Here is a 15345-nt window from a genome sequence, read left to right as displayed (position 1 = left end):
ATTCAGGGCTGACTTTATAGACGTTCACCTGTTACAGCCATTAGAAAGCTAGACATTTTTTGAAAGCAGTTCTCTAAATTGACATTAATAGTCAATGTAAAATGTATTGCTATTAGTCTTTTACAGTATAACATTTGACCATTGCTGTAAATATCTAAATGAGCTTGTTCTTGCCTTTAGGAAGGAATGAACGCACTCCATTGTGCTGCTCAAAACAACCATGCTTCAATTGTACAATATTTAATTAAAGATGCGCAACTGGATTTGAACAAGCCCACAGAGGTATGAGAAAAAAAGTAAACAAATAGTTCCATTTGACTCCATCTTTTCAAGACATGCTTAAACTAAAAGGGAGACATCTTGTGCATAAAATTATGGTTTTAATCTAATTCAGTACCTTGGGAAATTTGGCTTTTTGTATGTCTCCATCATTGGCCAACACTTCTGTCTACCCCGAGATATCTTTTGACCCTGGTTAAATTTTAAATCCTGGGTCAAGCCTAGCAGATAGGTTCCTCTGCTGGAGAGTAATGCCAGTGTGGCAGTGGATGGTGATGTACCTGGGCTTTGAGGAATGTGTGATGCTTGTTGCCATATCTTTATTCTTAACCTGAAAAATACCCACTCTTGAGGCTCTTTTCTATCAACCCCTGAGTATTGGATACCAAGGTGGGATCAAAGATTTCCCTCACTTAGATGCAGTTAGCTTACGTCTACTTACATTTTGTCAGGTATAGCTTGTCTTAATGAGTTCATCCGTTGAAAGTGATGGGGAGTTAGGGAGAGTTGATTCCCATTTCTGTCAATTATAGATTCGTCAAATGAAATTCCCAGGGAGAATATATTGGGATGAAATACACTGCGAAGGCAGTTTAAAGGTGAACTACTGCATTTCTTCTTTTACAGAAAGGTAAAAAACCCTATCACTTAGCAGCTGAACATGGATGTCTTGAAATGGTGAAAATGTTGGCTGAGTTTGAATATACTACACAGGAGAAGGACAAGGTAATAGCATCTGAATGTTTGTTATTTACTCATGGCCACATTTCTCGTGGTTCATCTTTCAGCCTCTCTTAATGTTGCAAGCAAATTTCACCCTTTCTCATGATGATGGATTACCATTGACAACAATAACTGATGAAGGTCTCCCCACCCCACACTACTGATAACTCTGGACATGCTTTTTGCAGATATTTAGTCACCTCAGTATCAGTATATTTCTGACTCTCCAAAGCCTGTACACCACTTACAATCACTTACAGGTTATGAATATGTTGGAAACGGTCCACTTGCCTGGAAAAATGCAACTCAAATCACACTCAAGAAGTTCAACACCATCTAGGACAATGCAGTCCACTTCATTAATGCACTGTCTGTCATTTTAAACAGTCATTTCCTCCACTTCTAATGCACAGTGGAAGAGGTATTTACTGTCTACATATGAACTACACCTTGGCAACTCACTAAGGTTTCCTTGGCAGCATCTTCCAAAACCATACCTCTGCCACCTAGAAGAATAAGGGCAGGATGCATTGGAATACACTTCTTGCAAGTTCCACTCTAAATCATATTCCATTCCAACTTGGAACCACATCGCAGTTCCTTTGCTGTTGCTGGGTTAGGATTTTGGAACTTCTCCCCTCACTGTATAGTTGGTGTAACTACACCAGTTCACAAAGGTGACTTAATACCACCTACTCAAGGGCAAATAGGAATGGGCAAGAAATGCTGACTTTGCCAACCAGACAATCACTGTATATAAAACAAAGAACTACAGGTGCTGGAAATCTGAAACAAAACAGAATTTGCTGGAGAAACTCAGTGCCTTTCATCAGGAATCCATGATGGACCCAGTCTTGATAAAAGGTACTGACTTCCCTTCTCCTCTGCTGCTTAACCTGCTGAGCTTTTTCGAGCTCCACTCTTTATCCACTCTGACTGTCCAGCATCTGCAATTCTCACTAACTCCTAGTAGGTAAGCATAGATGAAGTATTGGCAGGAGATTAACTGGAAGGAGAGAGAAGGAGAAATGGATCATTTTCAGGTTGTCAAGCTGTAATGTGTTGGTTGCCAAAGGTAACCTAAACTATTTATTAATGTACGAATGACTTGGATGAATGGACAGAATATATTGTTGTCAAAGTTTCTACTGGTACAGTGATGCAAAAGAAAGTAAACATGAGAATTTAAAAAAAGCCCTGAAAAAGAATGTAAAATGGCTAAATTAGTGGGCAATAAGTTTGCAGATGGAATACCTTGTGGACAAATGTCAGGTCATCCATGTGGTTGGAAGGATAGAAAGGCAGAAAATTATAAAAATGGAGAGAGACTACAGATTGCTGTGGCACAGAGGGATCTGGGAGACCACGTAAATGAAACACAAAGGGTTTGTGTACAAGTACAGCGTGTAATTAAGAAGGCATATTCAGTGTTGGCCTTTATTGCAAAAGGGATGGGGTTTAAAAGGGGGAAGTTGTTGAGAGTGTGTTGCTGGAAAAGCTCAGCAGGTCAGGCAGTATCCGAGGAGCAGGAAAATCGACGTTTCAGGTCGGAGCCCTTCATCAGGACTCAGATTCTTGATAAAGGGCTCCGGCCTGAAACGTTGATTTTTCTGCTCCTTGGATGCTGCCTGACCTGCTGTGCTTTTTCAGCAACACACTCTCGACTCTGATCTCCAGCATCTGCAGACCTCACTGTCTCCTTTAAAAGAGGGAAGTCTTGGTATAATTGCCCAGAGTAATGATATAGTTCTAATCCTTTATTTAAGAAGGGATGTAGTTGCATTGGAAGCAGTTCAGAGGAGATTCACTAGATTGATTTGTGGGATGAAGGTGTTTCCTTTTGAAGAAATACTGGTTTAATAGTTGTTTATTGTGCAAACTCTCAAATGGGTCGAAGATCACTATGAAAAGTGTCCAGTCTCTCTCAGATTGCCCTGGAAGGGTAGCATATCATAAAAGTTGGTGAAGCTAACTGTTTCACAGCGATGCACTAACAACACAAGTGCTATTCACCAATGACAAGAGGGTGCTGTCAAGCCAAAAAGACATTCTGACCAATATGCAAATTTCGGTACCGGTCTAATGTCAGGTGCGAATGCTATATTTCCTAACAACTGGTGAGTTGCATCAAGCAGTGTATCCCTTCGGCTGTTTGCAACAGGCAGAGTACTGACAGTGCTCAACTTGCCCATGCTTGCAAAATTCTGCTTCTTGATTCTTTCTGCCAAAATGAACAACTTCACGTTTTCCAATATTACATTCCCACCTGCCAGCTGTTAACCTACTCACTCAAGCTCTACCTATTTATCTTGCATCATCTTCAGAACATACTTTCCTACCCATCTTTGCGTCATCTGAAAGTGTAGCAATCATGCTTTCGCTTCCCTTGTCTGAGTCATTGCTGTGAATTATAGAAAGTTAGAAATTCTTGAAGGAGTTTGCTCATCGCATCCTCTTAATCAGACAAAGAGCCGTGTATGCATACTCTCTGTTTTTTTTTTGACAACCAGCCATACTGCTGTCAATGCTAATGTTACTCCCCTACACGATGAGCTTTTAGGCTCCCCTTTTACCCACAGAACATATTGCTCCTTTAAAGGAGTCTAATAAATTAGTTGAACATGATTTCTCTCTCTCCAATCTGTACAGAATCTTCCCAAATGTCTTAATTTTTCTAAGTGCCCAGCTGTCAACTTTTTAATGATTGATTTTAACAGATGTTGTGGTAGCTGCCGTATATTTCCTGTTTACTATTCTGTACCCTCTTGAATAGGGGGTTATATTTGTTACTTGCCAGTCTGTTGAAACTTTCCTGAATCTCTGGCGTTTTGGAAAATCTGCACCAACACATCTTGCTCATTACCAACCTCTTTTAAGGCTCTAGGATGACATTCACCTGTCACTTGTCAGCCCATAGTTCCATTAGTTCACGTACTCCCACTCCCTTCATCATTTAAATTTCACCCAATTCCCCTCACCTTTCCACCTCTTAATTAATACTTACTGGAATTTTTTTGCATCCTCTGTAGTGAAGACAGAAGCAAAATATGTGTTCTTCTCTTGTGAATGCCAGTGAAGTTTCCTTTTACTTAGAATCATGTAATCTTGAAGCATTGAAGAGGGGCATTTAGCCTGTCCTGCCTGTGGTCTGTCAGTAAGTTCCATCCAGTTAGTTCCCCTCATTAAACCCTCTTTCAGTAGCTGTAGCAGTCATTTTCCTTACACAGACTTTTCACAGATTTTTCTGTTCCTAGCAGGAAGGTAATAAAAGAGGTTTTTGCTCCCATTGTGCAGGAAGGTAACACAGCCTTGCACCTTGCTGGCAAGAATGGTCATACATCAGTGGTTGAAGAGCTGCTGAGAGAGTGGAATCTAATAGATGAGGAGAATGAGGTAAGTTATTGCGATAACGTTAATTAGAAACCCTTATGAAAATATCTTTTACTCTTCTTGTACCTTTCAAATATTAGAAAATAAGCTGAATAGCAATTAGGGATGGGTAATAAATGCTAGTCTAGCTAGCAATGCTCATATCCCAGAAAATAATGAAAAGTTGGCAGATTCATCCTAAATGTTTAGAAATAGTTTGTGTTGTCTCTGCTTGTCAGTGCCTTTAAAGTAAAGATTTACGTTCTTTTAAAAGACATACCTGACTATGCTGGTACTGGAACCAAAAGAGAAAATGCTGGAAAATCTCAGCAGTTCTGGCAGCATCTGTAAGGAGAGAAAAGAGCTGACGTTTCGTGTCTAACTGACAAAGGGTCAGTTAGACTCGAAACGTCAGCTGTTTTCTCTCTTTACCGATGCTGCCACACCTGCTGAGATTTTCCAGCATTTTCTCTTTTGGTTTCAGATTTCAGCATCCGCAGTAATTTGCTTTTATGCTGGTACTGGTACTGATTAATTCAGGGCACATTGATTAAATTGAATTGAATTTATTTATTGTCATGTGTACCGAGGCACAGTGAAAAGCTTTGTCTTGCGAGCAATACAGGTAGATCACATAGTTAAGTAGCATAGATAAGTAAATATGTTACATGTATGTTACAGAAACTGCATGTTTTGCAATGAATGGTGTAATCCATAACTAATACGTGCAATTGTATGAAATGATACTCATTCTCTGATTTTAAACTGTTGAGCTATCAGATAGATTGGAATTAAAATTCATGCTAGTTCTCTGTCCTAAGCCTTACACAAGTTGTTTGGATTTTCACTTCCTTGAAAGGCTGAGGGGAAATAGTCAACTTGAAAAAGGATTGGGATATGGTTGATGAAATCTCATGACTGAAATAGATAATCTCAGGAAACTGCACTTATACACCTAACTTCTCTATATATCTGAATTACCTGAGCAGTGAAAATGTGTTTAATATGATATTACCTCTGTATTATTGTCAGGAGGGCGAGACCGCATTTTATCTGGCAGTTGTTGGAAATCATCAGGAATGCGTACAACTGTTGCTGGAAGCAGGAAGTGACATTAATATTTTACCAAAGGTACCTCAAACCCTTTGTATCCTTTAGAAATGAACTATTTGTCCATTGAGCTTTGTGGAGGCTCCTTCTGTATATTTATCGCTAGGATCAAAAGAAATGTGAGACATAGGGACTGAGATTTGTTTAGCCCCAGGATTCAATCGGTCACCAAATACACTATTAGGTCAAAACCCTATTCCGGTCTCATTAGTATTAATTTGAAGAGCTGTTGATTTTTGTCTCACTGTCACCTACTTTTAGAAAATCCTCATTGGCTGCCTGCCTCTTCAAATTCTGAGGATGGACTGGATCACCAATGGAATTTTTGATTTGGGATTGGATAGGCTATAGAATATGAAGAAATGGGGTTAGTGGGGAGGAAAGAAAAAGGAGAAAGGAGGAATGGAGCGAGTGTCAGGTTACAGGATGGGACGAGGTAGGTGAAGATCTGAGAAGGGAGAAATGAGAGGTGAGAGGGAGAGCTCTGCAAGGGAACTAGAAGGGAGGGGGAGGGGAAATGTGAGGAGACAAATAGAGTGAAGGAGGGTGATGGGAAGCAGGACAATGGAAAAGGAAGGCTGGGAGGGCAAGAGCAAAGTGATGTGAGGGGCTGAGGGGGCAAGTGGAGAAAAAGCAGGGAGAGATAAGACAGGGAAGAAGGGGAGAAATGGTTGTAATTAGTGAGAGAAAGAGAGAAGAGAGGGGCTTAGAGAAAGAGAGGATTGGAACAATTTGAGAAGCCAAAATGGAACTGTTCCGATTTTTTTTTACATTTTGTTTTCAAAAATATGACCAGGAGATGTAGAAGCAGAAGTCAACCATGCATCCTGATGAAGGCGATGGCTGTGGTTTTATTGAAATGAAGTTAGGAGCTTTATAACAATCATCTTTGAGAAATCATTCAAGTAGAATTACTGGAGAATGGGGACTAAGTACACCACTGTCTTCCACATTAAATGCCCCACAAGAAAATGTTTAGTTATTCACTGTTGTATCAGTGCTACTGTGCAATATTGATTGATCTCTGCAGTGAAATGCTGGTTCCTTTTGAGTAGTATTGGAAATATGAAATATAAATTTGAAATTAAAGGTATGATATCATTGAAATGTTTTTTACATTGTGGAAATTGAGATTTTCTTTCCTGCAATTTTGGCAAAGAATTAGTCACATGGCAGGTTGAGAGCTAGAGGATGTTCAGGTGCCTCATTATCTGAATTATAACGCTGGTTCGTTTTTAAACATAATTTGATAAATTCTACTTAATTCCCTTTCAGACCGATTTGAGTTCCTTGCACATTGCAGCAGAGAGAGGTGATGTCTCCATGGCTTTGATTCTTATCAATGCTGGAATGAATTATAATGTTCAAAATAATGTAAGTACCACAGGCAGTGAAAAGGGGATATAGCTCAGTATTACAAGCCATGCCTAGTGACACCATGATCCATTCTGTCCTGTGATTTCTTTCTTTAATCTGTTATAGAAAAAGGAAACCTGTCTACATTTGGCTGTTAAAAACAGACACACATCTGTTGCACAACTCCTCGTGGAATCCAAATGTGATGTTAACATTGTGGATGAAGTAAGTTTTCAAAAGCTGATCACACTTGATTTAGACAAATAGCAGAATGTAGCATCATTGCTTGGGAACGGGTTAGAGATTGGCTAATTTTCCTCTGGTTTGGGGTAACGCACAACTCCAGGAAAAGGGTTACCAAAAGAGATAGCTAATGCTGGGCCATGACTTGCTTAGAGTTATCCTGGATTTCAGGAAAATTTCTCAGAAATGCAACTGATCTAAGAATTACAGTCCAATTCAAATGAAGCAAGAAAAACCTAAACTATCCCTTGCCTCATTAGCCTCTCTCACTGTTGGGCAAGAACACATTAGGACAATGAGAAGACATCCTTAGGCCTTTGGTGCATCCCTACTTAAATTACAGGACTTGAGAAGGATGTTCAGGCTGAGGACACTGTCAAAGTGCTTTCATTTTTCCAAGGTAGGCAGGAATGTTTCAAGGATTGGGGGATTCTTGGATCTTGAACATGACAATAAGATGTACTCCCATCACCCGCCATTTGTAACCTTGCTGGAACATTTTCTTGCAGATATTGTAAGCTAGGCATGAGCTAAGGGCGACACAGTGGCTCAGTGGATGAGCCACTCAGTTAGCACTGCTGTCTCACAGCACCAGGGGCCCAGGTTGGATTCCAGCCTTTGGCGACTGTCTGTGTGGGGTTTGCACATTCTCCCCGTGTCTGCATGGGTTTCCTCTGGGTGTTCCAGTTTCCTCCCATAGTCCAAAGATGTGCAAGTCAGGTGAATTGGCCATGCTAAATTGCTCATAGTGTTAGGTGCATTAGTCACAGGGAAATGGATCTGGGTGGGTTACTCTTCTGAGGGAAGGGCCTGTTACCACACTGTAGGGAATCTAATCTAATATGGATGAATTCAGGTAGGTTCAATTAAATCAGGTTAAGCAGTGGATCTATTTAGTGCCCAGTTCTGTTTGGAAGACATGGGGTGGGAAGGATTGTGGCCCTATTTCTTTTCAGTCGGTTTTCACCAATAACTTCTACCAGCTATTGCAATGTTGTTTGAGTTTTTGCCAGTGAATTGAAATGCATGATACATTATCATATTCAATATGCTGACATAAAATTGAAAAAGTTTGCAAAAGTTTAGTTAATGAATTAAAAAGGCAGAAGGCGGGGGACATTAAAATTTAATTCATTTGAACTAGCAACAATATTATTACTTTTGTGATTTATTTGAATTTTTACAAGAGTACAACTAGTGATCATTGTGACCTTTTAAGGGCTGAGCACCAAAATCACGTATCAAGCACACAATTAGAAGGTAGCTTTTAAATGATTTCTTAGACTTGACAGAAAGACCTATGTCAGGAAGTATCAAAGTGAATCTCCTATTCATCCGACTTCCTTACTGAACGTTTCTCCTTGTTTATTCATTGGTGGAGTAGATTGAGTTCTCTTGTTGAATGGATAGATTCTGAAACAGTCTGTACATTCCAGAGTCAGTATGTTCTGGGGTTATCAACAGAGCAAGGAGAAAATAATAAATAGCAAACCTTGTATAATGGTAAAGTGAATAATTTAAAATGTTCAAAGGTAAATTAATCTTTGGTCATCCTCCAGAGAAACCAGAATCCATTGCATCTGGCAGCTGAACTTGGAAGAACTGACTTGGTGGAATTGCTGTTGAAAGCAGATATTGACTTGAAACAAAAGGACAAGGTTTGTTGACTGGGCACAATGTGACATATTAGATGGCGTGCGGGTATTAAATGGTGTTAACAAATATACAGTTCAGTGAAGCCTGTGTTCAGAATTTATTTGATTAAAGTTAAAATGGACAGTCATGCATATTTACAGGATTCTCTGGGAACACTTTATTTGGCTTATTGTCCGTAGAAACCTTTTGAATAATTTTTAAAAGTAGCAAATGATGGAAGGTTTCATGAAAAAAGTCTTTGCTTTATCTTGTGTAAATGTGCAGTTGGTCCCATGCTCGAGGGCAAAGATGGTTCCTTAAAGCAGAGCCTTTATGACATAGGTTCCACCCAGTCCTCAGATAAGGTTCTCCAGTTTGTTACGGATCCAGATGGGTCACCTCAAAGCATTAAGCTCCAGGTGAAGGGCTCCAATTCTTTATCTTCCTGTCCCATAGCTGATCACAGAAAGGTTCCCTTTCCATGTAGGTACCTTTTCTCCTAGACCAAGTTAACAACAGGGAGTCTTTTAAAATTACCAAACATGAGAAGAATAATAACACTGCACACATTCCACACGGATTGAAAGTGAGAATTGAGTGCAAGAAAAGGTAAAAGTTAAAAGACATCTGGATCAATCTCTGAGTCACTTGCAATTATTAGGTAGTAGGATTTTGATTGTTGAACAGTTGATTTCTGGAACCTTGGCTTCACAGTTAAGCCAAAATTCTTTTGACTTGTCTATCTTTGAACTGTCATTACTCATTAGCTTTCAGCATTCAGAAGGGTTTATTCTTTTACTTGCTATGCGGGGGTGACTAGTGGATAGTTCTTCGAATGTGTACCACATCAGTGCTCAAACCCCAGACTAATGCACATGAGTAGCTCAGGAGGTAACAGTTCATTTTGTCATTTCTCAAATTGAAACTTCTATGACACCTTTGGATGTGACGTTTCATAATTCCTCTCCAAACAGCCACTGAATTTTCATTCACGGTCATCTTTTGGCTGTATCAGTCATCTTTTTAAAAGCACATGTTGGTGTTAACAGTTCATTATGTCCTTGGGTTTTCTGAAATTCTGGTTTGTAATCATACTATGAGGCAAGAGCCCATTTGGCCCAAAGAATCCACAATGGCAAGTAAACATCCACATTGACAATAAAACTTCATCGGACCACGCTTAAGTACAATTAATACTAAGATATTTGAAAGCATTCAGAGGACATAAAGATGGTACTGAGTCTGAAATCATAGAGCAGACATAGCTGCCATTTACTAAGAGCTAAACATTTGAGGAACCTGAGATTGCAAAGCTATACTGTGAGAATCGAAACTACTAGGTCTGTAGGTCTCTCTGGTTGATAACATTACCCAGGGCCCTCCCTAGTGTATAAGTCCTGCCCTTGTTGTTTTACCAAAATGCAATACCTCATATTTGTTTAAATTAAACTCTGTCTGCCACTCCTCAATCCATTGGCCCAATTGATCAAGATCCCTTTGTAATCTTACAGAACCTTCTTCATTGTGACTATACCAACAATTTTAGCTTTATCCACAAACTTACTAACTATGCCTCCTAAATTCTCATCCATATTGTTTGTATAAATACCAAAATTGGACCAAGAACCGATCCCTGCAGTACACCATCTTCACAGGCCTCCAGTCCAAAAAAAACTCTCCACCATCACCTACTATCAAACCAATTTTGTATCCAATTGGCAAGCTCTCCATAAATCCCATTTGATCTAGCTTTACTAATTAGTCTACCACGTTGGACCTTGTCAAAGACTTTACTAAAGTCTCCTGCTCTGCTCTCATCAAACTTTTTGGTTACGTCCTCAAAAATACTAAACCAAGTTTGTGAGACACAATTTCCTAATCGCAATACCATGTTGACTATCCCTAATCAATCCTTGCCTCTCCAAATATGTGTAAATCTGTCTCTCAGAATCCTCTCCAATATCTTATCCTCCATTGATGTTAGATTCACAGATCTGTATGTCCCAGGCTTCTCCTTACAGTCTTTCTTAAACATCAGCCACCCTCTAGTCCTCCAGCACCTCACCTGTGGTTGTAGATTATACAAATATCTCTGCTAGAGGCCCCTTTGCTTCATCCCTAACTTCCCACAACATGCTGAGATATGCTTGATCAGGTCCAGGAGGTTGGTCTACCTTTGTGTTTTTTAAGATCTCTAGCACTTCCTCTTCTGTAATGTGGGCTGTTTTCAAGATATCAATATTTATTTCCCAATTCCCCTCGCCTCAACTTCTTTCTCCACAGTAAAAATAGATGCAAAATAATTAGTCAGTATCTTGCCCATCTCCAGTGGTTCCACACACAGACCTCCATACACAGATCTTTAAAGGGCCCTATTTGCTCCCTAGTTGCTCTTTTATGCTCTCAGTGTCCTTATGCAATCTCTTTGAATTATTGTTAACCTTATCTGCCCAGACTATCATTTTGTCCTCCTGAATTCCCCCATACCCTTAAACTCTTCAAGAGATTCACTTGATCCCAGTTGACTACACATAATAAATGATTCTTTCTTTCCATGCTTACAAAGTCAGAGAGCAAATATAAATTATAGACATATATTTATTGAGAAACAAATCTTCTGTCAATCACTTACCTATTTTAATTTACTCAGGCTCTTTCTTAATTTACCACCATGAAAGATGCATGTTACATGTAGAAATGTTCATTGTTGTGGTTCTGTTCGCCGAGCTGGAAGTTTTTGCTGCAAACGTTTCGTTCCCTGGCTAGGGAACATCATCAGTGCTATTGGAGCCTCCTGTGAAGCGCTGCTTTGATGTTTCTTCCGGTATTTATAGTGGTTTGTTCTTGCCGCTTCCGGGTGTCAGTTTCAGCTGTAGTAGTTTGTATGTGGGGTCTAGGTCGATATGTCTGTTGATGGATGTTCTTGCCGTTTCCGGGTGTCAGTTTCAGCTGTAGTGGTTTGTATATTGGGTCCAGGTCCATGTGTCTGTTAATGGAGTTTGTGGATGAATGCCATGCCTCTAGGAATTCCCTGGCTGTTCTCTGTCTGGCTTGTCCTATGATGGAGGACATGCCACACGGAACGAGGACATGCCACAACCAAAAGGACTAGCCACACTATCATATGTCAGGAGCGTCTCAGAACTGACAGCCAGACTACTGCGACCCTTAGGACTCATAACAGCACACAAGCCAACTTCCACACTCAGACAACAACTCACTAGAACAAAGGACCCAATAGCCAGCACGAGCCAAACTAATGTAGTTTATAAAATACCATGCAAGGACTGCACAAAACACTATATAGGACAAACAGGAAGACAGCTAACAATCCGCATCCATGAACATCAGCTAGCCACAAAACGACACGACCAGCTATCCCTAGTAGCCATACACTCAGACAACCAGGAACATGAATTTGACTGGGAAAACACTACCATCATAGGACAAGCCAGACAGAGAACAGCCAGGGAATTCCTAGAGGCATGGCATTCATCCACAAACTCCATTAACAGACACATGGACCTGGACCCAATATACAAACCACTACAGCTGAAACTGACACCCGGAAACGGCAAGAATATCCATCAACAGACACATCGACCTGGACCCCACATACAAACTACTACAGCTGAAACTGACACCCGGAAGCGGCAAGAACAAACCACTATAAATACCGGAAGAAACATCAAAGCAGCGCTTCACAGGAGGCTCCAATAGCACTGATGATGTTCCCTAGCCAGGGAACGAAACGTTTGCAGCAAAAACTTCCACCACAACAACGGACACCCGAGCTACAAATCTTCAACCAGACTGTAGAAGTGTTCAGTTAAATTCCTAAAGTACCAAGGAGATGTATTGAAAATTAGAATAACTTTCATTTTCATGCTTAAGTGAATGTTGTACCTGGTCATTTATTTGCTACCATTCTGAACAAAAATGTGCAAGCTATATTTTTGCCAATGCTAAAAATTCTAATGTCAATAACAGGAATTCACGAAGTGCAATTTCCAGAGATAAATATTTTCATTTCCAATTCTGCAGCAAGGTAAAACTCCACTGGGAGTGGCAGCAAGAGTCAACCATATCATTATTGTAGATATGATCATCAAAGCTGAAAGATACTGTGCCTGGAAGGAGGTGAGTAACCTTAGAACCATTGCTTTGAGAGTCAGGTTCATGAGACAAAGCTCAGGACAATCTTGCATTTATCCAACTGTTTCCTTAACATTTAATTATGGTGGTTTCTCTAACATCGGTGCAACTATTTTCCTTTAGTTTAATGTATGATATGATGGATATTCTGGAATTGAAGGTAGTCCAGAGAAGGTTCACTAGCTTGATATCAAGTACGGAGGGATTTTCTTTTCTGTTGAAAGGTTGAGTAAATTGGGCTTGTACTCTTTGGAGTTTAGTAGAATGAAAGGAGGTCTGATTGAAACATATAAGATTACTTAGTGGGCTTGACAGGGTAGACACAAAGAGATTACTTCCCCTTGTGAGCACCATCAACAACCATTCCATCACGTTTTGATGGTTGAGAGTCAACTGATGGGGTGGTATAATTGACCTTTGTCCTGTTTTTTTTTGTGTGAACAGGCATACCTAGACCGTTTTCTACATTAGCAAGTAAATTACATTGTTTTAGCTGTACTGGGCAACTTTGCCATGGACACAAGAAGTTCTGGAGCATAAAGCTTCAGGACTATTACCTGATTAGGAGTCCTATTGAATTTATGTCCTATCGCTTTGAAGCACCATAGGTACATGAATGCAATATGCAATTGTGTTTCACCCAGGAGCTTGCATAGTTGCACTTTCTGTTAATAAAAAGCTAATAATAAACTTATGGACTAATTATTACTGAACTTTTCAAACAATAACTGTGTGGAAATATCACATTTTCTAATTGATTAATGTTCATTAATAGAGGTACTGAGTATAACAGCAGGGATATTATACTGAACTTCTCAGGTTTGACCACTAGAATATTGGATTGAACAAGCTGGGATTGTTATCTTTCATGGAAAGGTGGTTAAGGGAAGATCTGATGGATATTTTCAAACATAGATTAGGGAAAGCTGTTCCCACTAGTCGATGGAAATGGATTTAATGTTTAGAGCAGGGGATGCAGGGGACCTGTCCAGTATGTGGTAATGATGTGGAACACTCTGACTTCAAGGATAGTGATCAATTATTTCAAAACGAAATTGGTTGTGCTCTTAAGGGAGCTGAGCATATAGCGCAAGAGTGATAAACAAAGGAATGGGACTGGCTGGCTTACTCCATGCACTTCATGTGGTGAATGGTCTCCATTTGTGCTGTAATTACTATTTTAAATTAACATGGTCCACTTTCTTTATTTCCTTTCTTCATCCATTGGCTGTTTACAGAGTTTGCTTCCATCAGCAGAAAGTCAACATTTGCTACATTCAATGTTTTATCCTTGGAGGCATCATAGTTCCTTGACCTCCACACACAAGGGCAATGCCTGCTACCCTGTCCTGTAGTCACCCATTCTGCTACAGCACAACAGTGCAACTCATTGGCAAAGTGACATATAGCCAGCCCAGCTGAGATTACATATCCACAATTAAATCTGGGACATATTTGATTTACAAGATTAAACCATTTGTTGGATTAAGTTAAATGAACCACTGGAGGATCCTGTCCTAAATCCTTCTGAGCAAATTTGATTCATTTTATTCTTTAAATTAGATTCCCTACAGTATGGAAACAGGCCCTATGGCCCAACAAGTCCACACTGACTCTCCGAAGAGTAACCCACCCAGACCTGTTCCTCTGCCCTATATTTACCCTTGACTTGGCAATTTAGCATGGCCAATTCACCTGAGCTGCACATCTTTTAGACTGTGGGAGGAAACCGGAGCACCCAGAGGAAACCCACGTAGACACTGGGAGAATGTGCAAACTCCACACAGACAGTCACCCAAGACAAGAATCGAACCCAGATCCCTGGCGTTGGGAGGCTGCAGTGCTAACCACTGAGCCATCATTCCTGCTGCTGCCTTAGTCCTGGTGCAGACAGGAAGCTAGTAAGGTTCAGATACCCCACCACCTTCTCGCAAATACATGTTCTTCTTACTTAGTCACTCCAGTCAGTCCAAGTTGTGTAAACGTTCGTGATTTCAGATTATCAATTCATATACAAGAATTCAAGCAATTCATAAATAAGTGGCTTTATTGAGTGCAATGGGAAAGTTCTGTTCATCAGTTTTTCATGGTTGGCTAAATGTATCTCCAGCAAGACTGGTTGATCTGGTTTAATTGAAATTTGTTTTTATTTCATAAAAGGTTATGCGTATCTCAGTAACTGCAGAATTTATGTCAACAAAATTATTCCAGTATGGTAGACCCGCCCTAATAACAACACTTTCATTGTTTCAGTTCAATGGGGTAGAGTTTCCTTCTTGGGCACATTGTCAATCCCTGCTCTGAAGTATTGTTTCTCCCCATGTTCTTCCGTGCAAACTCATTCACATATCACTGAACACAAAATCCACCATGAGCTGTGCAGCTGAACAGCATTTAAAATATAATTTAAAACAAAACTGGAATGGTAACAATGATTTACAGTTCAATTTAGGCTAAACCCCAAATAAAGCATTT

The 15345-nt window shown here is 40.0% G+C and overlaps 1 protein-coding gene across 3 annotated transcripts in view; it reads left to right on the top strand.

Moving 5' to 3' along the window:
* The window catches only part of LOC132822560 (ankyrin repeat and death domain-containing protein 1A-like), a 69093-nt gene that overhangs the window by 10359 nt on the left and 43389 nt on the right, over positions 1 to 15345 (top strand). For all 3 annotated transcript variants that reach the window (XM_060835875.1, XM_060835876.1, XM_060835877.1), the window contains exons 6-13: positions 181 to 282; positions 907 to 1005; positions 4297 to 4395; positions 5404 to 5502; positions 6757 to 6855; positions 6964 to 7062; positions 8640 to 8738; positions 12760 to 12855. In XM_060835875.1, the coding sequence (XP_060691858.1) occupies positions 181 to 282; positions 907 to 1005; positions 4297 to 4395; positions 5404 to 5502; positions 6757 to 6855; positions 6964 to 7062; positions 8640 to 8738; positions 12760 to 12855 (792 nt within the window). The remainder of the gene's footprint in view (positions 1 to 180; positions 283 to 906; positions 1006 to 4296; positions 4396 to 5403; positions 5503 to 6756; positions 6856 to 6963; positions 7063 to 8639; positions 8739 to 12759; positions 12856 to 15345) is intronic.

Source organism: Hemiscyllium ocellatum, chromosome 2, assembly GCF_020745735.1.
Source record: "Hemiscyllium ocellatum isolate sHemOce1 chromosome 2, sHemOce1.pat.X.cur, whole genome shotgun sequence".
Classification (NCBI taxonomy): domain Eukaryota; kingdom Metazoa; phylum Chordata; class Chondrichthyes; order Orectolobiformes; family Hemiscylliidae; genus Hemiscyllium; species Hemiscyllium ocellatum.
The sequence above is the reverse complement of the archived record's forward strand: the minus strand, read 5'-3'. Positions and strand labels throughout refer to the sequence as shown.